At 39.5% G+C, this 24,565-nt stretch overlaps 1 protein-coding gene across 8 annotated transcripts in view; it reads left to right on the forward strand.

Moving 5' to 3' along the window:
• ALDH1A2 (aldehyde dehydrogenase 1 family member A2) overlaps positions 1–24,565 on the forward strand; it is a 100,304-nt gene that overhangs the window by 40,643 nt on the left and 35,096 nt on the right. For all 8 annotated transcript variants that reach the window (XR_006704668.1, XM_045449603.1, XM_045449604.1 and 5 more), the window contains 4 exons: positions 285–414; positions 12,653–12,714; positions 14,729–14,857; positions 14,984–15,097. Coding sequence is in view for 7 of the 8 variants with exons in the window: in XM_045449603.1 (XP_045305559.1) it covers positions 285–414; positions 12,653–12,714; positions 14,729–14,857; positions 14,984–15,097 (435 nt within the window). In the remaining variant the exon portion in view is untranslated. The remainder of the gene's footprint in view (positions 1–284; positions 415–12,652; positions 12,715–14,728; positions 14,858–14,983; positions 15,098–24,565) is intronic.

Consider the following 24,565-nt stretch of genomic DNA (forward strand, 5'->3'; position numbering starts at 1 on the left):
ACATTTCTTTATCGTTAGTTGAAGAAACGTTGTGTTTATGCATTTGGATAGTGGTTACTGGAGACGCACAGGCACAAAAACATGTGCATCCATATTCATTGTGGTTTTTACTAGAGACTTACCTAAACTGGCAGTACTAAAAAATCTTTTCATTTGGGAAATCAGAACTGATCAGGTATGAATCACAATTCGTATTCATTCACATTCTCGCTCTTCCATTTTCCTCTGCTCTAGAGATTATTTTGTGTGTCACTGGAAAGTTCTCTCCATTTCTTTTCGTACAGACCATGGAATCCCTAAATGGTGGCAAACCGTTCTTGCAAGCTTTTTACGTGGATTTGCAGGGGGTCATCAAAACTCTTCGGTACTACGCAGGCTGGGCTGATAAAATTCACGGGATGACCATTCCTGTAGGTAAGTGAAATCTGAGCACATCGAAAGGGAAACCAGAAACACACTCACCATCCAACACAAACAGTAGCCCCATAGAATGCAGATAGGAGCAACGCGTGTCAGACACATTACATATGAACCAAACATATTACATCACTAACTCTGACAATGTCCCTGTTTCTGTATGTAGACAGTGTACATATAAGTGCAGGGACAAGACACTTACGTCACTACAGCAGTCGGCTGAGATACACGTATGGGTTTGTCTGCTGCTGAGTACTCAGCACTGTGCTACGTTAGGTGCTGGGAGTGTGGAGAGGTATTGGACATGGGGAAGTCGGGGAAGTTATCAAGGACATTAAGACTTGGTCCTTTCCTTCCTGACCGTGAGATCTACTTATTTGGAAGAGGACACTCTAAATGTTAACAATTGTCTCTAGAGGAGAGATTGTGGATAACTTATTTCTCTTTTTTATATTTTTCTGTATTTTCTATAATAAGCATGAGTTACTTTTTCAATCTGTAAACACAACAGCCATCCTTTCTTTTAAGATCCAGGTTAGGAGAGAAAACCAGCGGCACAGAGATCTCTATAGGAGAGTTACAGTTAGGTGCTGAGTTGTGTGGCCTGGCCTGTCAGTGGTGTAGTCCTTTAAAGGAGAGGGCGAATGTGCAGACTAAGTCAGTGGACAGGTCCCGATCTGCACGTGGGGTGCCAGCCATCCGAATGCCAGATTGAGAGCTTTCACAGCAAGCCCAAGGGGAAGGCACTATTATAGCATCGTCACTGACAGAGGAAGTAACTGAGGGCTAGTGAGGTTAAGTAGTTTTCCTAATTCACCAGCAAGCAAGCTGTAGAGCCGAAATTCTGACATTAGAGCCTGGTGAATCACTTCACTAGCTGATCCGTTTTCAATACTGGGAGGAAGAGGTAGGACAGGAAAGGGAATGACTGCAGGAGATGTGAGGGTGTTGGTAGTGGTGAGCAGACATAAGGACAGGAAATATATCTTCACCAGTGGCTCCTGGTGGCTGCTAAGTACCATGCCCAGGCCTCTACCTAGGTTCTCTCGAAAACAGCCTGCTTTCGGTGTGCATCCTAGGAAGTGTGGAAAGCAGGGCTGGACACTTTGGAGTGCCCCCTGAGGCCCTTCCTAGGCCAAGGGGTTGGTTTACCTGGAACAGGGGTGGCCGGCAGATAGTGCAGTGGGCTTAGAGCAGTGCTTCTCAAACTTCGATGCACATACGTATCACTTGGGGTCTTTGTCAAATGCAGTTTCTGATGGAATAGGTCTGGGGTGGGACCTGAGGTTCTGCATTCCTAACCAGCTGCCAGGTGATGCCTGTGCAGCTGGTTCTCTGCCTCGAGCAGCGAGGGGAGGATACGGAGACCGGCACCAGCCAAGTGGCTGTTGGGATGCTTCATTTAGGCATGGGGCAAGAGGAGGAGTCACAGTAAGAGTGGAGAAGGGGCAGAGATGAGACTTCAAAGGTCTATTTTAAAATTACCTCTATGATATACAGCAACATGTGGAATGTTAGCCTTTAGAAAATGGGTTTGCAGTTACAGGCACTCTTCCTTGCCACCCATAGGTTTTCCTTGTTCAGCATGGAGAAGATTGCTCTTAGGGAATGTCAGACTCTTGGTTCAGTTTTGGCTGTGAAGATTTTACAGAATTCCTGTTCTCTAGCATCGCTGTCAGGATTTGGGAATGGCCTGAGTGGAGCAGGGTTACTAGGTAGTGTGAGCATATCTGTTGGAGGGCCTGAGAATTACAATTTTTGTTAAAAACAGGACATGTGTCTTCCTTTTTAAGCTGGCCTTTCCTGTTTCAAGGCAGAAATGCAAATTAACAAGACCAAAGGTCCTGGTGTTTTTTTGCATCCCCTCCCCTCGCCATTTCACTATTAAAACAAATGTGTTTGAGGTATTTAAATATCTTTTGTAATGACTTATAAATAATCTTAGAAATGAGGTGAAACAGAAGGCTGTACACATAAATCTCTATTTGGCCTAACAATATCTTGGTTGTCTTTTGCTTTCTTAGGAGAGAAGACCTTGATAAGATAGAGATTATCGAGTCTCTGATGTTTGATGCCTTATTCTATCTGGCAAGAGGTGGTGTGTGTATAAGCCTCACTGTTTTCATGTGATGCTCTTGGGAGTTCCTGAGGATGTTGACCTAGGAGTTAGGAATACAGGGCTCAGAAAAGGCTTTCACAGAAGTCCCTCTCACTTTTACTCACACACTGGTGTTCAGCCTGTGAAGGAAAAAAATGAGGAATTTTCTTATATGCTAAGTAGTTTTTAGTTTCCCTGTGTTTTCTTAAAGTGTGTTTAGAGGTGACGTGATTCTCAAGGGAGTCAGGAGAAGGCAGTATCCCTAGGAGGCTGGGGGTCTGAGATGTAAGAGCTCCGGCTGTGGTGCTCCAAGCAGATGAGGGAAGGATGGAGGCAAACATGAACTTGCCAGCTTTCCTCTCTGTTCCAGGTTTAGGTACATTTGAGCTTGCCTGTCGTAGGCTACTGAGAATTCTGCTCATAGTCCCCTCTGGCTAGTTCAGTACTTAGGGATTCTAGCTGGACTGAACCTGGGGTGGGAGAGCATAAGGGAAAATCAGGAAAAGGGGGAGGGGTCATTATTAATCACTTATTTATTCTCAGATATGTTCAGTCAGTCCTTTTGTGTTTGTCATTTGTAACTCCATAATTTATCATCAGCTTGGTTTTGTCCCTTCTCAGGCTTTTCCACTGAAATCTAGAACATAAGGTTATTAGTCTCTAACCATGAGGTCTTCATTGTGTTACATACATTTCTCTGTGAAATACCTTAATTTTACATTTGGAATTACAACATAAAGGAATAATATATATTTGCATAGTACTTGATTGTGTAAACTAGTTCACCCCCAGGACCTATGTGATTCTGTGTATGATCCCTGTGAAACAGTTTGGGTTTTAAAAGGTACTCCATTTTACAGAAAAGAAAATGAGACAGCAAGGATTTAGTGTCTTGAACAAGGTTACATGGCTAGTAAGTGGCAGGCCAGAGATTCAAACCCAGGTCTCTACTGGAGGCCCTCTTCTTATGGAGACTGGTTCAGCAGGACAGGATGATGAAGAGGCCAGTCACCCTGGTGAAGTCTTTAACCCTCTGAAGATTTTTAGATCAATTTGCTTTTTATTCTTGTTATTCATGGTAGTTATGTTATGTAACGTCGGCTTGCACACTGAATCAGCAAATACCAAATCGTTGCTTCTAGAGGACATATGGGAATGAAAAGCACAGTTTAATGAAAAGCACAGTTCTGTCTGGTCACCTGTAAAAAGCAAACTGGAAAACTGTTTTGTTTTGTTTTGTTTTGTTTTGTTTTTTGAGAAAGAGCGTGCACAGGTGAGAGAGACCACGAGTGGAGGAGGGGCAGAGAGTGGGAGAGAGAGAATCCAAAGCAGGCTCCGTGCCCAGCGTGGAGTCCGGTGCGGGGTTCCATCTCGCAACCCTGAGGTCATGACCAGAACCAAAATCAAGAGACGGACACTTAACCAACTGAGCCACCCAGGCGCCCCAGAAAGTGTTTTTTTGATCTCAAAAATATAAGATTACTTAGTTTCATTGAAGGATATTCTGTGGTTCATCCAGTTTAGTATCTCTGACACTAAAGCATGAGAACCAAAAAGAGCAGGAGGAATTACACTATTGTCTCTTTCACTCCTTCCCATTTAGGAAGGCAGGACAGTCTGCCAGCTAATGGGAAGAGCTCTTCCTTCATCTCCTGTATCAGATAACAACTTTAGCCTCTTAGTCATTCACTCTTTGCTTCATACAGTCATTCATTTTTTTGTTTTGTTGTGTTTTATTTGTTTTGGAGCATCTCTTGTGTTTCATGTCTTGTATAAAGCCCTGGAGATACAAAGGTGAGTAAGTAAGATGTTCAAAGAATAGTAAAGAAAACAAGCCAATGGACAAACAGTTGCGATATAGTATAGCTCATTCAGCTATGGAGGCATGAAGTTCTCCACTGGAGAGGCAGTTCAGCCAGTAGTAAGGCTTCCTGGAGAGGGAAGCGGGACGTACAAGATGAGTGGGCACGTAAGTGAAAATGGAGGAGGCCATCACAGGTGGTGGTAATAGCCTGTACAGAGCATGGAGGGAGGAGAGTACGGTGCGGTAGTGGATCTGAAAGCGTAGCCAGGTTGAGAAGACCCTGGGGCTCTGGGGCCTGGTAAACCATGCTGCAAGTTTTATCACAGCAATGGTGAGTCACTGAATCACTTGAAATAGACAAATGCCTTGAACCAAATTGCGTTTTACAAGGAGCACTTTGATTATATAATGGGTACTTAGAACAAGGACCTGCTTTTTCCCCTCCCCCTGAAGGGTAGCTTAGAATATTTGGGAAGAGAAGTGAGTTATGGCATTAGCACTTTGAACTCTCCACTGGACAGCTCTTTCTCCTTCTGAATCGAGAGATTCTCCCATCCCTCTGTCTTCCCTCTCATGCAAGGCCCACGGTCGGACATTACCACAGAATTGTGCGGTGTCAGTGTGATTGACAAGGGTCTCAGTGTTGTTCACTTGACAGCACTGGCTTTTATTTCCTGCCATGGTATTCAACGGAGCTCTTCTTTCTGACCATAAATCCTGTGCTTTGACCCTTTTACTATGGCAGCTCCTAATTATGCTGATAAATAATAATCATTACTGTGATTTATTGATCACTTTGTGCCCATTATATCATCTCTAATCTCATAGCAGCCCTGCAGGGGAAATGTTATTTTCCCCATTTTGGTTATTTTTAACCTAAATCAAAATCCTCTGCTTCTTCTCATGTCCACAGACTCCTTGTGATGGAGGAATGATCCAAGCACGTTTCCAGTTTACTGGGGGAGACTAATTGATCTGCACTACGTACGATTTTTCTCTGTTTAACAATTGTTGGTTTTATTGATTTTGTGATATGTAAGCAGGGAAAATGTAGTCCGTGCTTCAAGCTGAATCCTGACATCAAAATAGCCTTAATGATACATTAGAACAAGCTAAAAACTCCACCCAGATCATATGTAATTATTTGTCCACTACACCCCCCCCATCAATTTTACCTTTTAAACTAAAGAAAAGGCTTCAGATGTGCAAGGCACTGACTCAAATCGTAAGGTGTTGCCTTCAACAGCTGACTCTAGTGTGCACATCCAAAGCATGCATATGGTGAGATCTTTTGTTCACTCACTGAGCTTGAGGAGAAGCAGGGTCCTCAGTGGTACTTGAATTGCTGGCGACAGGAGGTTATGAAGTCTGCCTCACACGTAGCCTCTTTGAGGAGGTTTGACTACAAAAGACCTCCTGGGCCCCAAGGCCAGTCCACTCATTTCTCAGCAAAGAAACTGAGGTCCAGAGAAATCATCTTTTTTTCAAGACTGCATAATAGTGTCGTGGTGGAGTTAAGATATCTTCACGACAGACTCAGGAACGCTTCATCTGACTCCTGAGAAGCTACCAGCAGACTCCCGGAAGAATAGCGTTAACACTGCTGTGTACTAGCATGAAGTCTCAGTGATTGTGTAGGCATTTATAGAGCTTATCATGATAGTTGTAAATGTTCAGTGAGGTCTTTTCAGTGTCAGAATGCATAGGTATCTACTAGGGCACATGATGGAATAGCGCATTGTTCCCGCTCTAATCGTTTAATACTGGCATCATCAGAGGGGTTACCAGCTCTTCAAAAGGTAACTGTGCACCCAGATTAGAGATTGGAAGATGACCTACCGTTCACTGAATTGTGTTACATATTTTTATGCTATTAAATAAACTCACTTTTAATGTTAACAGGTATATAAAATTTGCTGCAGTTCTTGAAATACTCTTAGTATTGTAATTGGGATCTAGTTCTTGAGGTCTCTATTAGATAAATTTCTCCTCAATTTCTGGCACATTTTAGATTTTTATGATTTTATTGACAATACAGATTTTCTAAACATACTGTAGTTCATGTAGAGACTGCCAGTGGCAGATATTCCTATGAGAATAAACATCCTGTAAAACAAAAACAAAAACAAACAAACAAAAAGATTATTTCAAGCAAAGATAAAATCTGCCCTAAGAAGTAGTGATAGGGGCACTTGGGTGGCTTAGTTGGGCATCTGACTTCACCTCAGGTCATGATCCCACTGCTTGTGGGTTTGAGCCCCACATCGGGTTCTGTGCTGACACTCGCAGCTCAGAGCTTAGAGCCTGCTTCAGATTCTGTTTCCTTCTCTCTGCCCCTGCCCCACTCAAGCTCTCTCTCTCTCTCTCTCTCTCTCTCAAATATAAATAAAAACATTACAAATTTTTTTAAAATAAAAACATAGGTAATGATAACTCTGAAGGAATAATACAAATAATAAAGTTGTTCTAAGTAACTGAATAATTGCTGTCTCTTCTGTGTAATTAGACAAGTTCCCATCAAAGAACATAGAACAGTGGCATGATATTTTCCCAAATACAGAAGAGGCTGATTCTGTTCCTCATTTCTAAGGTCAAAGACTTTTCTTAATACAGTTCTAGAAATGGCTCAGTCTAAACATTGTCAATAAAATGTGATCCATAGTTCACCCAGATTAATGGTATAATAAAGTATTTAATTGTAAGATTTTTATATTCTTCGTGAGGTGTAAACATTCAAATATAAAAACACGTCAGAGAAGTTGCCTCTTGGTGTGTTTTAAAATAAACTTTTAAAAAACATTTTTTTAATGTTTTATTTATTTTTAAGATCGAGAGAGACAGAACATGAGAGGGAGACACAGGCTCAAGGCTCTGAGCTGTCAGCACAGAGCTCAACGTGGGGCTTGAACTCATGAACTGTGAGCTCATGACCTGAGCTGAAGTTGGACGCTTAACCAACTGAGCCACCCAGGCGCCCCTAAAATAAACTTCTAAGAGAAGTACCTGTTACTCTTTTTTTTTTTTTTTTTTTTTTTTTTACTTTTTTGAGTGCAATAGAAAAGAGGCTGAGAGATAAAATTCCTATACATGTGATTTTGTGTTTCTATTTTGGTATCTCATCTCTTCTTTAGTTTTCTGCACCATAGTTATGTTCTAACTTGTTGGCTCAGAACGTTTTTCTGGTATTCTCATCAAATACAGCCCTTTCTCGCTGAGTCTGAGCTCTCTCTGTAATACCCCATATAGGTAAGAAGACCTAAGATCATCGTAGCCTTAAAACGGAGTATCTGAGTTTGGGTGGCGATTTTTTTTCTCTATCAAGCTGAAGCACTTTATAGCACAAAGCTAAAGAAGTGAAGGGAACAGCTTTTTAAGTCATCTTGCCAGATTTAGAGGACATTATTAACATAAAAGGTGGGAAAATGGGCTGTTCCTTTCTCTTAGGCAGGGAAGAGTTCTCGGTGTGTACCCTCTTAGGAATATGAGAGACAGAGAGAAGTAACACTGTGACCCCTTTGAGTTGACTCTGCTTCTATGAAGAGGAGAGAGGCACTCAGTCCTGGGCTGCCCCATCTCAGGGGACGTGGTGTTGCACTGCAGTGTTCCCTTTAGATCTTACCTCTTGGAGTTTATGTGAGTTCTCTGTGTCCACATACCAAATCCCCACAGAATCTTCACTCTTCACAAAAGCATTGTTTTTTCCCCCTCATTTGCACTCCATGACATCACATCATACTCTTGATTTTGTGGTTTGTGATACCCGTCTAAATCCAACACTCTGTTCACAGGAAAGTCTTACAATGTTTCTAAGGGCAATGAACTGCAAGTCTGATGACCCAGATTCAAGTCCAGAAGCCACAGTTTAGCCAGTTAAATCACTATAGACCTTACCACTGTGTGCCATTTTTTTTCTCGACTTAGAAAATATAGATAATAACTGTTGCCCTATCTTTTCCATAGAGTTGTTTTGAGCACGAAATGAGATAAGAATGTGAAAATGGTTTGTAAAGCTTTATAGAAATACATGTATTTTGTTCTTATTTTAGTATTTTTTAAATATTAAAAAGATGGATCAGATTCTCCTCCACTTAAACTCCTTGCCGGCAAATGAGGAGAGTTACCAGAGCTAAGCAAACAGCGAGTAAATAGAAATGAACTCAGCAACTATAAAGCAGCTATAAGTCATCATGATACACTTGGAGCCTGGGCTGTAGATCAGAAGCACCATAATCACCTGGGAGCTTGTGGAAATGCAGACTCTCAGGTCCTGCCCCAGGCTTACTGATTCAAAATCTGCATTTTAACAAGCTCTCCAGGTTCTTCATGTACACATGTAAATTTGAGAAGCATAATGGGCTATACCACCTGGCACTGGAGCATGCAAGGTGATTCCACACAGTAGTGAACATTTTTTATCTAAATTATTTGGTTTGAAGCAAATATTGCTAGCTCACGAAACCTGTTGCATCATAGATGTTTTTAAGATGAGTCTAACAAGTAGCTATTTGCATATTTTTAAAAGCTGATTTAACAAACCTTTAATAGAGTAAGTGATACTTGGATGCGACAGAAATTATGAGGGTGTCTCTCAAGTGATTGGCCTTTGGGTAACGTCAGTGTAGAAGCTTGGTGGGATTCAGGGCAGGGCCATAGTGCTGGAAGGACCTGTGGTGCCACTAGCCCTAGCCAAGGGCCCACGTAGAAGGCATAGCTCTCACGATTGCCAGGCATCCTAGGTCAGACTAGGGGTGTCTAGAATTATCTTCCACTAACCAGATGAGAATACAGACTGAGCTCAAGGCCAGGGCCCCTTTATGTCTTTCACTCAGGATTTTTTGAGGAAGAGTTCAAGCACCGAAATACCTTTTATTTCTTTATTTCCTGCTTAGAGAAGCTGTGGGGATAGAAGATTCTCTAGTCCATTCTTTGTGCCAGCCTTTAGCTAAATGTCAAGTCTGTGGACAGTTCATCCCAGAAGTGTTCACTCCCCATAACTCAGTTTCTCCTGGGACACACTTACAGAGTCAAGTTCAATTCCTTATGAGGCCAGCTTTGTAAGGTTTTGCCTACTTTTTTTCTCTTCTTTCATTGTTTCAGTAACTTTCAAAATTATGTAAGGAATGCAACTAAATTCTCCAGTCATTAGAATATAGAGGGGGACACGCTCCATCTGAACCGCTCCAGTTTCCCACATGTGCTGCCCCCGGAAACGCCTGTGTTGTCCTTTAGTTCAGGTTCCCATCTTCTCAGCCCATTCGCATGCCTTCTTGACCTGACACTGATTCTGTCATCTGTGATTATCCATCCGAAGCCATCACCTTGGCCAAATTACAGTTGGGAAGGATTTCCATGCGAATGAATCCCTCTAGCCTCTTGATAAGGGTTATTGCTCCTCATGAAAAAGCTTCCAAGAGGAAGAGCTTGGCATCATATTTATATCTTCCACACACAGAGAAGTGAAGCAGTAAAAGGTATTGATATTAAAAAAAAAAAAAAGAACCTTTTCAGAGATCTTAAGTTGAAGAAGGGTAGTAACTTGCACTTTTGTGAAGAATGATGTCTATGAGGGGGCGCCTGGGTGGCTCGACTTCAGCTCAGGTCATTATCTCACAGTTTGTGAGTTTGAGCCCCATGTTGGCCTCTGTACTGACAGCTCAGAGCCTGGAGCCTGCTTCTGATTCTGTATCTTCCTCTCTCTCTGCCCCTCCCTCCCTCTCAAAAATAAATAAACATTGAAAAATTAAAAAAAAAAAAAAAGAATGATATCTGAAACTTCTTGAGTTGTCTGCATGCAAAGCTAAGATATTTGATTTGATTTTTAAAATATCACTCAGACTTATTGTCATCCAATGGCAGTTTCCACATTTGGGCTATTCTTTGTTTTAATGGAGATATGTTCTAAAGTAATTTCTATAGTTGTTGAATGCTTGCATATTTCCTAATTTCTTCCATTCGAATCAAGATATGTAAAGCAAAATTCAGGGACAAGCAGCAGATTAGGAAAAAACTTCACATATGCATGTGACAGAGACCTGATTTCCTTAATATACATATGTAGAGACCTTCAAATAACCAAAAGGTTGAATGACCCAATAGAAAAATGGCAAAAGATATCAATCTGAAGGAAAAAAATTGAAAATGGCCAGTAAACATGAAAAGCTTTTCAAGCCAAATATCTACCATTTGTCACAAATCAACACAGGTTGCCAGTTTGCACCTGTCAGGTTGACTGAAATTAAAATGTTTGAAAAATCACAATGTTGAAGGATAGGGAAAAATACCATGTTGTTGGAGTTACAAATTGTGTGACTTTTAGGGGCACCTGGGTGGCTCAGTCAGTTAAGCGTCCAACTTTGGCTCAGGTCATGATCTTGTGGTTAGTGAGTTCGAGCCCCACGTCAGGCTCTGTGCTGACAGCTCAGAGCCTGGAGCCTGTTTCGGATTCTGTGTCTCTCTCTTTCTCTGACCCTCCCCTGCTCGTGTGTTCTCTCTTAAGAATAAGCATTTAAAGATTTTCTTAAAAAATTGTGTGACTTTTCTGAAGAGTGATTTGGCAGTATTTATCAAAATGTAAAATGCATATTCACTTTAATCATGCAATTCTCCAGATATGCAAAGATCATATACAATGAGCCTGTTTAAAGCATTATTTATATTAGCCTAAAGGGAAAGCAATTTCTGTGCCCCTCAGGACAGTTCACAGCAGTACGGTTATGCAGTGTGCCAATGGAATAGCATTCAGCAGTTGAAAAGATGTGTAAGCTATATATGAAAACATGTGAGACAAAATACAGAAGATTGTGAGTAATGTGATCACATTTATATTTTTTAAAAAGGCGGGGCAGAAATAAAAGGATGCTATATATACTTGTATGTGAAAAAAAGTTCTGTGAAAAGACCCAGAAGCAACAGATTGCTGCAGATTCTGGGAAACGAGGTTCAGGGGAGAGAGACCTTCAATTATTTTTAAATGCATAATTTTGTATTTAATTAAAACAATTCTGTGTGAGAACTATGAGTGGCTTAGTTGTGTTGAGAGACAATGATAAACCATCACGTTCTTTCTCTTCCCCCAACCCACACACTCCTGTCCCTACTTCATCCTTAATAGGAGTGTTCGTCACGAGTAGTAACTGAGGGTCTTCGCTTTACTGGGAACAACTTTTGAGACAGAAAACAAATATGAGGGAAGTGGCCACAGGGTTGGCAGGTGAGGGAAAAACAAAGACATTGTCCAGTACCAGCACTGAAGAGCCATATGCTAAAAGCAAGCCATTCTTTGGTTATTTCAATTAACCATTTAAAATAATTCAGATAAATATAATGGCATTTCTCTAAAGAAAAATTTGGTTTGGATTTCCTGGGTAATTATTCCAATTGCCTATTGCTCCTATAGGGAAAATAAGGTTATTATATTGTCCTCATTTCCATGGCTAATTTGAGGGCAGAGTCTTTGGGTTTTTGATGGAATCTTCTTTGAAGCGGACTTTTGACTTCTTGAAAGATGCCTGAAGATGTCTAGCTTCCCCAGTGCCCAGAAAATCTGTTTTGACACCTGGATTGAGTTACAAAAAAGACCTTACTTTTACTACTCACCTTTTCTAGTTGCCTGCCATTTTAAACTTACCCAGTAACGTGTTACTTAGTTTTGTTTTTGTTTTTTTAATAGTGCAGAAAGTTATTTAAAATGTTAAGGTACCTCAGCTTTTAAAGAACTGTTTTGCATTTAAGTATCATTTTAATTTTTTTAAATTGTTTATAAAGTTTTATTTATTTTGAGAGAGAGACAGTGCAAGCAAGGGAGGGGCAGAGAGAGAGGGAGAGAGAGAGGAATCCCAAGTACGCTCTGTGCTGCCAGTGCAGAGACAGACGCAGGGCTCGAATCCATGAAACTATGAGGTCATGACCTGAGCCGATTCCAACAGTTGGACAGACACTCAACCATCTGAACCACCCAGGCACCCCCATTTAAGTATCATTTTAATACTTAACATAAAATTTAGAACTTACCGTTTTCTACTTCCCAGCCCCCCTCTTCCCATCTTCTCTCCCCTCCCCCCACCTCCTCAGAAGACTGCTTCTAGTGTCATAAACTTGTCTTTCATTTCGCCTTTAAGGTTCCCTCATCAGTACCCTGGGTGTCCAGGAGCCATATCTGGAGCTACCCCAGGCCAAGTGATAAGCTCTTCTACCAGCTTTCCTATATGGTTGAGTAGGATGTTTTCTCAACTTTATTTCTGGTTTTGTGGTTGCCACCCAAATTCTCCCTCTGTGGGGTTTTTTTTTTTCCCTAATCTGAATTCTCTTGTCGTGATCCTGCTCATTTCTTTCAGATGGAGATTATTTTACTTTTACAAGACACGAACCCATAGGAGTATGTGGACAGATCATCCCGGTGAGTGTATCTCCTCACGCCTCATATTTATTTTCATTTGAACCAGTTCTCTTAGAGATACATAAAACATGGACCTCAGGAGGTGTGCTTTCCATTACTGGGGGAAAAAAACTGAGCTCATGTTGTTGACATATCTTTAACAGCCTCCCTGCAAATGCTTATTTGAACAGGTTAATAGGGTTTCGGCTCCGTTACCAGGAGTTGAGTTCTCAAGCCGTGGAATTCTCATGATTAAAATAAGCAAAGCAAAGCCCAGTGTATTAATAACCTGCCCTTGGTTATGGATGTCCATTCTGCTTATGGAAAATTAATGCTTTGTTATATTTGCTTGTTTATTTTTTAGAACTATGACTCACCATCTTTCCAGGCATATTGTTTTATATGGTCTTTTAATCCCATTCTTTCCCACTGTTTCTTTTCACAAGAATCTAGATAGAAGACTGTACAGAAGACACAGCAGTACAATTAACGTCACGGTCATAATTGAAACCATGCCGGGCTGTTGTATGTCTTGTAAAGGGAAATAGATGTAGTGCTTAGTGTTTGGATTGGAACATTAAACATTGTCTTTTTTTCCCCCTTTCTCTCATACACAGCCTTGGCACTGTACAAAACATCACCGAATCTTCCAGCAGTACTAGTAATCATTCTGGCAAGGATTTCAGGGGAGGCTCAAATTAAACTCTTAAAGCATAGACAAGAAATTTTCTCTTTTCAAAATATAGGAGAAGGTAATCTTTGGCTTTGGGGGCCAAAGATCTTTGAGAGGTATTAGTATTTTTTTAACTGATCTGCAAGCTGTGGGTTTCTGTGAAATTTATTAGAGAATGGAACAGAAAATGAGAGGTTGGTGTAAGTTCTGCTGCTCCTGTACCACCCAGGGTAATCCCATTTGGATCAGAACAGGGGTGAGGTCTGTCACCTCAACTGCGGGAACTCAAACCTGCTCGCCTTGCCCTTCCCCACACTCTTGGGGCTCCAGCTTTCACTGCCAGGACAAGAGCCACTTGTCAGCCAGCTCAGGCTCAATTACCGCACTCCAAGATTTATATACTGTAGATGGAATTAAAACATCACTGTGGACTCCCAAGTTTATAAACAACCAAGGGGAAAAGAAATTGGGTGTTTGGTGAAGGCAAGACACTTGTATATTTTTGCAAGCTTGCCAGGGCCAGTGGGAATCTCTCAAGGGTGGCAGCTGAGATGCTTCAGGCAGAAACACACTGTGGTCAAGGGCTGAAGCAGGGGACCAGGATTTCTGTCTTCTTTCTTAATGAAACTATCAATGACACCTGATAGTACTGAGGTTCATCCCTGTGCTTATGACAATACAAGCTTAATATGCTTTTAAAATCCCTTTAAACCATTTTAGGCCCCCAATTCAGATACTCAACATATATTTTTCAGTGTCTGTTAGTTTTATTTTGCAATAGAAGGGAGACAAGTGAAAATTGTTGCATCCTCATCAGTAGGTGTGCTTTCTTTTGTGTGTGTTTTGTGACACCACATGTCTATAAAGAAAAGGCACTACCTTGAAATACGCGTTAACTTAAATATAATTCACAACTGGACTTTTCTCATCTCACTCTTCCACACTGAAGAGCTCTGAAGCCAGTCTGAAATTCCTGGTGTAAAAAATCACAAATGCAAGAGAGAGTTTTCATAGACACGTACTTAACTGGAACCAAAATCCGATTTTAAAAACATAAAATGACAGCAATGAACAGCCAAAACAAAGCAAAGAAAAAATTCAGACTCCCTTTTCGCCAGGAGATTTCTTTTGGTAGCTGGGCAGTTGGGATATAATAATTTGCCCAATAGAAAAGGAGAGCTTTTCCAGGTCGGTCCTATTCTCTTCTTAATGAAGTAATTAAAATATCCGAACATCGATACTTGGTGGTGGGACAAGATTTATGTTGAGGCCTCGTCTGAGAAATCTGAGCAGTCACAGCTTGAAAACAAAACAGTAGAGGAATATTTTTTCATTTATCAACCTTGAGTTTCTTCCTTTCAGTGGAACTTCCCCCTGCTGATGTTTGCTTGGAAAATTGCTCCAGCTCTTTGCTGTGGCAATACAGTAGTTATTAAACCAGCAGAACAAACACCACTCAGTGCGCTCTACATGGGAGCCCTCATCAAGGAGGTAAGAGAAACCAACCTTGGGAGTGGCTCCCACTCCCCTTGTAGTTGGGGCCTACTGGAGCATAGCCGATTTAATGTGCTTCATCAGCTTTCACAAGCCACGTTTCCTCCAATTCTGTTTTGTTAGGCTGGCTTTCCGCCGGGAGTCATCAATATTTTGCCAGGATATGGGCCAACGGCTGGGGCGGCAATAGCTTCTCACATTGGCATAGACAAGATTGCATTCACAGGGTCAACTGAGGTAGGTACCTGAGAAACCATGGGTCAAGGAACAGTCCTGCAAAGGAGTAGAGGGTTTGAAAGAAAACTGGGTATGTTATCTACAGGCTGGACACCAAAAGAGCAGCGAGTACCCAAGCCCTCAAAGGGGCAGCATTGGTATCATAGCTAGAATGCTCGCGAATGTCAAAGTAAAGTTGTGCGTTGATCTTTTGATGTTGCAGGTTGTTGAGTATTTTTTTGTGTGATGCCATCTTTATAAACCTGTCCCGGGAGGGGTGGGGAACCCTATTATATTTTGAAATAAAAGGAACACTTATCAGAGGCAAAAAGAAACAAACAAAATCTGTCCCAGAAGCTGGGGTTCTAAACACTTTTTGGAGTCAAGAGCATTAATGGCAGAAGCAGGTTAAGAAGCTGGAAATCTAGTCTCCAGTTGAGATTAAAATGGAAACTCAGTTCTCTCTCCTCATTATTTCACCACATCCTGTAGGTGCCATTGGCAACTGTAACTATGTCCACGAGCCATAGGATTGGTAAAGAGCAGGGGGTCAGGCAACTTCTCTTGGAAAAGGCCAGCTAGTAAATGTTGTAGACCTTGTAGGTGGTACCGTTTCTGTTGCGACTACTCCACTCTGCCCTTGTAAAGCATGAAGCAGCTGTAGGAAATGTAGAAGCTAAGCATGGTGACGGGCTCATAAAACTTTATTTATAGATGCGAAATTTGAATTTCATATAATTTTTACACATCCCAAAATATTAATCTTCTTTTGATTCCCGCTCCCAACCATTTAAAAACACAAAAACTGTTTTTAGTTTACAGGCTTTACTAAAGTAGGCAGGAGGCCAAGTTGGGCTCATGGGCCATAGTTTATTGACCCCTGATACAGAGTCATAAGTCTGCTTAGAAAAATTTTTTTATAAAATGTTACTACCAGTGTCTTAGATTCAAGTAATAGAGATAATAAAAAAGAGAGTCTGATTCACTGTTTCAAGTAGAACTTCACAGATGACATCACCTTTGAATAAAGCATGTTTGTAGATCTTGAGGAACAGTGTGCCACCCAACAGAAATACAGTGAGAGCAACATTTGTAATGAAAAATTTGCTATTAGCCACATTTAAAAATTTTTGAAACAAGTGAAATTAATTTTAATAATTATTTTATTTAACCCAGTATATCTAAAATACTCGTTTCAATTTATGGTTAATATAAAAACATCATTGTCACAGTATTTGGCATGCTCTTTTCAGTTCAAAGTCCTTGACATCTGGCATGTATTTTACATTTACAGCACATCTCAATTCAGTCTAGCCACTGTGTGAGTGCCCTGTAGCCACATGTGGCTAGTGACTACCACGCTGGATGGCGCAGGCCTAGGGGCCTGATTATATCAGTGCATTTAATGATACTTGGTTAAATTGACTCCTGTCAAAAAATGTCCATAAGAGATTGGTTAATAAACCTGAGTATTAACTTATAGTTAGAGAATCTTGAGTTTTCTGTTTGTAAAGAGTTAATCTTGTTTCCAAACCTTTTATTCTAGTTGTACTCATTATAGTAATTCGCAATTTTAATGAAGTATGTAAACCAAAATGTGAGTGTGAAAGGAAAATATAGTTCCTATTTAAACTAAGTCTAGTGTCTTGAAAAGATTTGCTAAGAGCTAGATGCCTTAGAAACTGCAGTCAGTTAGGACTGGGCAAGGCAATAATAAAAAAATTGGGGGAAAATGTAATGCTAGATAGAATGTGCACCTAGATCGTTTTGCAAATATTTTTAAGTCTTTGCTCAGATTTCTTTTTTAATTTTTTAATGTTATTCATTTTTGAGAGAGACAGAGACAGAGCATGAGTGAGAGAGGGAGAATCTGAAACCCGCTCTAGGCTTGGAGCTGTCAGCACAGAGCCCTACACGGGGCTCGAACCCGCAAACTGTGAAGTCGTGACCTGAGCCCAACTCAGACGCTTAACTGACTGAGCCACCCAGGCACCCCAGTCTTCATTCCACTTTAAGGAAACTGAAACCAGAAACCTTAAACAGTATTTTAGGAGTATGGTTTCATCAGAAAGGACAGGTGAACCTATAATTAAAGTTCTTAGTTCTATATCAAAAACTAGAGAATGAATTAAAATGAAATACTTAAGGATCTTTCCCTGCTTCAACCTCTTTATATTAACCAATCGGTGGTCCTGATTGAGTCAGTTAAGGGCTTTCTAGTATAATGTATTTTTGTAAGTTTATTTATTTTGAGACAGGGGGTAGGGGCAGAGGGAGACTCTGCGCCATCAGGGCTTGAACTCACAAACCCTGAGATCATGACCTGAGCCGAAATCCAGAGTTGGATACTTAACTGGCTGAGCCACTCATGCACCCCTGTAATATTTTTTTTTTAATAAAAATGAGATCGTAATATATAAAATGAGATATGGCACCTTGTATGTCAGTACTCATAGATCTCTTTTATTCATTTTAATAGCTGAGTAGAATACTCTTGCATCAGTTTATCGTAGTTTAATTAATCCTTGCTAATGTACATTTCAGTTTTTTGGATTTTTTTTCACTTTTTTTTCTCTATTATACAGACCACTGAAATGAAAATCTTTGGAGATCTAAGTGAAATTTTGTTCATATACATATTAGACATTCTACTAGATACAGTTTAGAAGTGAAATTATAAAATAAAAGGATATTTATGCTTTAATTTGCTTATTACCAAAAATGCATTAGAGTGATGTTTCATTTATAAGATCTCATATATTAAGTATGTTAATCTTTTGTTCCTTGTAGGATTTGCAAATACTCTGCGAATATTCTCAAATATTCTCATATATTCTCTTTGCTTTTATTATTTTCTTTTTAAATAGAAGTGTTTGCTCTGCACAAGTTTTTAATTTGTCTCTAGTCATATCTTTCATTCTTTTCATGGCTTCTGGGTTTCCGGCTGTCTTTAAAGAAACCCTTTTAAGATTATACAAATGATCCTTAATATTTTCTTTTATAGTTTTGTTTTTGTTTAAATCTTTAACTTGGTTGGAATTTATTTGCACGTGTAATGAAAGATGAGACCTAAGTTTGTTTATTTTTTATTTTTTGAAGTATTTATTTAAATTCCAGTTCGTTAACATACAGTGTAGTATTAGTTTAAGCTCTACAATTTAGTGATTCAACACTTCCATACAATGCCTGGCTCATTACAGCAAGTGCCCTCTTTAATCCCCATCCCTTATTTAACCCATCCCTCTACCCATCCCCTTTGTTTGTTCTCTGTAAGAATCCATTTCTTTTTGTCATTTGTTTTTTTAGAGAGAAGGAACATGAGCAGGGGAGGGGCAGAGACAAAGGGAGAGAGAGAATCTCAGGCAGACTCCACATTCAGCACAGAGCCTTAGGTGGGGCTTGATCTCCTAACCCTGAGATCCCTACCTAAGCTGAAACCAAGAGTTGGACACTTAACCAGCTGCCCCTCAGGAGACTCCAAGAGTCTCTTTCTTGATTTGCCTCTCCCTCTTTCTCTCTTTTTTCTTCCCCTTTGCTCCTTTGTTTTGTTTCTTAAATTCCATATATGAGTGAAATCATATGGTATTTGTCTTTCTCTGACTAATTTGCTTAGTGTAATACTCTCTAGCTCCATCTATGCTGTTGCTAATGGCAAGATTTCATTCTTTTTTATGCCTGAGTAACACTCCATTATATATACATACCTATACATACATACATACATACATACATACACATCCCCTACTCTTCTTTATCTGTTCGTCAGTGGATGGATACTTGGGCTGTTTCCATAATTTGGCTATTGTAGATAATACTGCTATTTTATAAACATAGGAGTGCGGGTATCCCCTTGAATTAGTATTTTTGTATTCTTTGGGTAAATACCTACTAGTGTGATTGCTGGATCCTAGGGTAGTTCTATTTTTAACTCTTTTAGGAAGCTCCACACTGTTTTCCCGAATGGCTGTACCAGTTTGCATTTCCACCAACAGCGCAAGAAGGTTCCCCTTTCTCCACATCCTCACCAATACTTGTTTCTTGTGTTGTTTATTTTAGCTATTTTACAGGAGTGAGATGATACCTCATTGTACTTTTAATTTGTATTTCTATGATGACCAGTGATGTTGACTATTTTTTTTTATAAATGAATGTTTGTTACTTCAACACTGCTTATTAAATACTCTATCCCTTTGCAGCTAATTTGAATACAACATTAACATTATATGATAAATTTCCTTATATACATGCTTCTGTTTTAGGACTCAAAATGTTTATTTTTTCACTAGTACCAGATTCTCTTAATTACAGGGTTTTGAAAGATGTTGCAGTATGGTAGGCAAGATACCCTCTGATTTGGTTTTTCAAAACCTTTTAGCTATTCTTCCCATTCTTTCAGGTAAAATTTCAAATTGATTTTCTTTTTATTAAATTTTTTATTGTTTTTTATTTATTTTTTGAGAAAGAGACAGCAAGCTGGGGAGGGGCAGAGAGAGAGAGGGAGAGAGAGATACTGAATCTGAAGCAGGCTCCAGCTCTGAGCTGTCAGCACAGAGCCTGACGTGGGGCTCAAACTCACAAACTATGAAATCATGACCTGAGCCGAAGTCAGAGTCTTAGATGGCTGAGCCACCCAGGCGCCCTCAAATCAATTTTCTAAACACTTTGCCTTCCTCCCAAAAACTCTCATTGAAATTCTGACTGACATTGCATTATCTGTGTGTAATATTGAGGGCATGTGCTTTCTGTGCAAGACTGACTTCTCATCTGGGACATCAGGCAAATCTCTTCACATATCTGTCAGTCATGCAGGGTTTTTAAAGTCACAACATCATGTATCAGAAAGTTAAATTGACACATGACCTAATCCTTCAGACTGGACAAGAAGTGGCCTAGTGATATCAGCAAGAACGTAAGCACTTGTTTCTGGGCTGCTTGAGTTCAAATCTCTGTATTGCCATTTAAGATTTTTTTCAACTTTTTAAAAAACTTCAGTGAAGTATAATGTACACACAATAAAATATACCCATTTAAGTACCAGATGCACACAAAATTCATCATAATCATCGCCCAAATCAAAATACAGAACATTCCCATACTCTAAAAAGATTTTGCATGTCTCTTTGTGGTTATCACCCTTGGCCCCAGGCAACCCACTGATCCTTTTTATATTTTTCTAGAATTTTATATAAATGGAGTAATACAATATATACTCTCCTGTGTTGGGTTTTTGTTGTTGTTGTTGTTGTTTAATATGAAAGATTTATTGATGTGGTTTGGTGTAAGTCTCCGATCCTGATTTTTGTTTTCTACTTGTCCCAGCTGTTTTTTTGTTCCTTTGGTCCTCCTTTTTTTGCCTTCTATTGGATGAAATGAATACTCCATTTTATCTTCTATTGGATTATTAGCTATACCTCTTTTTAAAGTGATTGCTTTAGTAAGTACAATATGTGTCTTAATCATAGCCTATCATTAAATAGCATTGTTACTTCATACATAATATAATGACTGTAAAACAGAATTCTTCCACTTCCCATACCATCCTTTTATGCTGTTTTCCTATAATTTACTACTATATATGTTATATACTTTTTGATAACACAGCTGTCTTTAAAAACATATTCAAAGCAAGAAAACAGAATTATTTTATATTTACTCACAAACTTGCCATTTCTGGCCCTCTTCTTTTTTTGGTGTAGGCCCAGGTTTCTTTCCAATACCATTTTCCTTCCGTGTTACCATCTTCCTTTAAACATTTCTTAGAGTGCAGCTCTGTCAGTGACAAATTATCTTGGCTTTTGTCTGCAAATGTCTTCATTTTGTTTTCATTTTTTTAATGACTTTTCCTGAATCTAGAATTCTTATTTGACAATTTTATTTTGTTTTATTACTATCAATGCTTTAAAGGGGTCATTCTCATTTTTTTCTGACATCATTTTCTGATGAGAAGTTAGCAGTCATGATCTTAGTTTTACTGTACATAATGTTTTTCTCTGGATGCTTTTAAGATATTCTTTTTTCATTAGTTTTCAATAATTGGATTATTATGTGTAGTTTTCTTTGTCTCTTTTTCCTAGTTGAGGCTCATTGAAAAATTTTGGACCTATGAGTTTATAGATTGCCTTATAAGTTTATAGTTTACATCAAATTTGGAAATTTTCAACCATTATTTTTTTAATTATTTTCTTTAAATGTATATATATATACACATACATATATATATATTTTTTTTTTTTCTCATGAGTGTTAATTTTTTTTAATGTTTATTTATCTTTGAGAGATACAGATAGAGACAGAGTACAAGTCGGGGAGAGGTATAAGAGAGAGGGACACAGAATCCAAAGCAGGCTCTAGGCTCTGAGCTGTCAGCACAGAGCCTGATGCAGGGCTCGAACTTTAAAACTGTGAGATCATGACCTGAACTGAATTCAGACACTTAACCTACTGAGCCACCCAGGCGCCCCATGAGTGTTAATTTTTTTAATAAACATGTGATCTCTTATTTATTGCCATAGCATTTTATTTATTATTTTTTATTTTTTTTTTTTTAATTTTTTTTTTCAATGTTTATTTATTTTTGGGACAGAGAGAGACAGAGCATGAACGGGGGAGGGGCAGAGAGAGAGGGAGACACAGAATCAGAAACAGGCTCCAGGCTCCGAGCCATCAGCCCAGAGCCCGACGCGGGGCTCGAACTCCCGGACCGCGAGATCGTGACCTGGCTGAAGTCGGACGCCTAACCGACTGCGCCACCCAGGCGCCCCTATTTATTATTTTTTAATTTAAATTTCAGTTAGTTAGCATCCAGTGCAATATGGGTTTCAGGGGTAGAATTCAGTGATTCATCACTTACTTACAACTCCCAGTGCTCATCACAACAAGTGCCTTCCTTGATAACCATCACCCATCTAGCTCATCTCCCACCCACCTCCCTCCATCAACCCTTAGTTTGTTCTCTATTATTGAGAGTCTCTTGTGGTTTGTTTCCTTCTTTCCTCTTTTTTCCACCCCCCTTTCCTATATGTTCACCTGTTTCTTAAATTCCCTATATGAGGGAAATCATATGGTATTTGTCTTTCCCCAACTGACTTACTTCACTTTGCATGATACCTTCTAGCTCCATCCACATTGTTGCAAATGGTAAGATTTCATTCTTTTTGATGGCTGAGTAATATTCCATTATATATATATATATATATACCACATCTGCTTTATCCATTCATCAATTGACAGAAATTTGGGCTCTCTCCATAGCTTGGCTATTGTTGATAATGCTGTTGTAAACATTGAAGTGCATGTACCCCTTTGAATCTGTATTTTTGTATATCCTTTTGGTATATAGATAATAATGCAATTGCTGGATAGTAGGGTAGTTTTATTTTTAGTTTTTTGAGAAACCTCCATACTCTTTTCCAGAGTGGCTGCATCAGTTTGCATTCCTACCAATAACGCAAGAGGGTTCCTTTTTCTCTACTTCCTCGCCAACACTTGATGTTTCTTGTGTTAATTTTAGCCTGTCTGACAGGTGTGAGATGGTATCTCATCATGGTTTTGATTTGTATTTCCCTGATGATAAGTGATGTTGAACATCTTTTCATGTGTCTGTTAGCCATCTAGATATCTTCTTTGGAAAAGTGTCTGTTCATGACTTCTGCCCATTTCTTAACTGGATTATTTGTTTTTTGGATGTTGAGTTTGATAAGTTCTTTATAGATTTTGGATACTAAATCTTTATCAGATATGTCGTTTGCAAATATCTTCTCCCATTCTGGAGGCTGCCTTTTTGTTTTGTTGATTGTTTCCTTCACTGTGCAGAAGATTTTTATCTTGATCAAATCCCAGTAATTCATGTTTGCTTTTGTTTCCCTTGCCTCCAGTGACATATCTAGTAAGAAGTTGCTCCAGCCGAGGTCAAAGAGGTTGCTGCCTGTGTTCTCCTCTAGGATTTTGATGGTTTCCTGTCTCACATTTAGGTCTTTCATCCATTTTGAATTTATTTTTCTGTATGGTGTAAGAGGGTGGTCCAGTTTCCTTCTCCTGCATGTCACCGGCCAGTTTCCCCAACACCATTTGTTGAGCATGTCTGTTAATTTTTGAAAGGATTGTTACCATGTGAAGTTTGTTGTCTTTCTTTAAAGAATGTTGGGGGTTTTTGTTTGTTTGTTTGTTTTTTGACAAACGGTTAAGTCACTTGCTGGACCGCTTGACCTTTTTGACACTTAATTTTAAGCTGTTTTGGGGCTACTTTATCTTTTACTAACTACTAAAATTTACTAAGATTACTAAATGGAGATCTTTCTGGAGCTTCTGCCGAATGCTCCTGGTGTTCAGCAAGGTCTTTCCACTCTAGCTGGTCTGAACTCCGATGTCTCCCAGCCCTGTATGAACTCTGGGAATTATTCAGCATACAGATGACCTGGTCTTCCTTCTTTATTCAGTCTAATGGAGTCTCACCCTATGTATTCCCAGCTTAGCATTCAGCCAGAACTCAAGGGACCCCCCTGTTCAGATTTCTGGACCTCATTCTCTCCCTCTGGTACTAAGCCCCTCACATTTTAGCCACTGCAGCCCCTGTATACTCGGATATTTATCATCAACTTAGACCACCACGTTCTCCTTTGGTCTCCCCACCCCCTGCTGCAGTCGAGAAAGTCTTGGCAGAGAGGTTTTCCCTTACGTGTTTCTCTTATCTCTAGGATCATAGTCCTATACTGCCTCATGTCCACTTTGGAGAAAGCAGTGTCACATACTTTTCTAGTTGTTTTCAGTAGCAGGACAAGTCCGGTGCCAGTTACTCCATTATGACCAAAAGCAGAAGCATCTGTCACATCTTTTGATTAATTTGATACCATTATTTGATTTCTTTTAGATTTCAGGCAGATCACTTATTCTCATAGTTTATCCTCATTGCCTCAAATTGAATATATTATAATCAGTGAGGTTCATCCTCATTGCCTCATTGCCTCAAATTGAATATATTATAATCAGTGAGGTTATCAATTTCTTTACTTCAGCTGATACAATTATAAAGTCTAAAGAATGCAATCCTAAAGATGTTTGGATTCAGGAAAAGCCCTTGGTGTGTTTGGTATAGAATATTTGTATATTATTTTTGTCCCATAGGTAACTCATTTTTAATCTTTTGGGGTGAACTCAAATATTTGCTTATCACTTTTGTGTTGACTTTTTTTAGCTTTAGTTTCAGATGACATTTTCTGGCCATAGATGCAGATTTGGGGGTGGAGGTCTCTTTAGAGTCGATCTTAGGCATTCTTCTCACTACCTCAAGTAGTATCTGATGTGTAGTCAACATGCATTATGAATATTTGTTAGCCCCAAAAATAAAGACTGAATTTGAGGGGAGAAAAAAGCTTACTCTCCAAGCCAGAAGGTGATGATTACGATTATGCTGTGCTCAAAAGTGTAGCTACCATCTTTTACCATATAACACCATCACAATATCATTAGTTCAAGATATTTAAGTTCAAATGA

The sequence above is a fragment of the Leopardus geoffroyi genome, chromosome B3, assembly GCF_018350155.1.
Source record: "Leopardus geoffroyi isolate Oge1 chromosome B3, O.geoffroyi_Oge1_pat1.0, whole genome shotgun sequence".
Lineage (NCBI taxonomy): Eukaryota > Metazoa > Chordata > Mammalia > Carnivora > Felidae > Leopardus > Leopardus geoffroyi.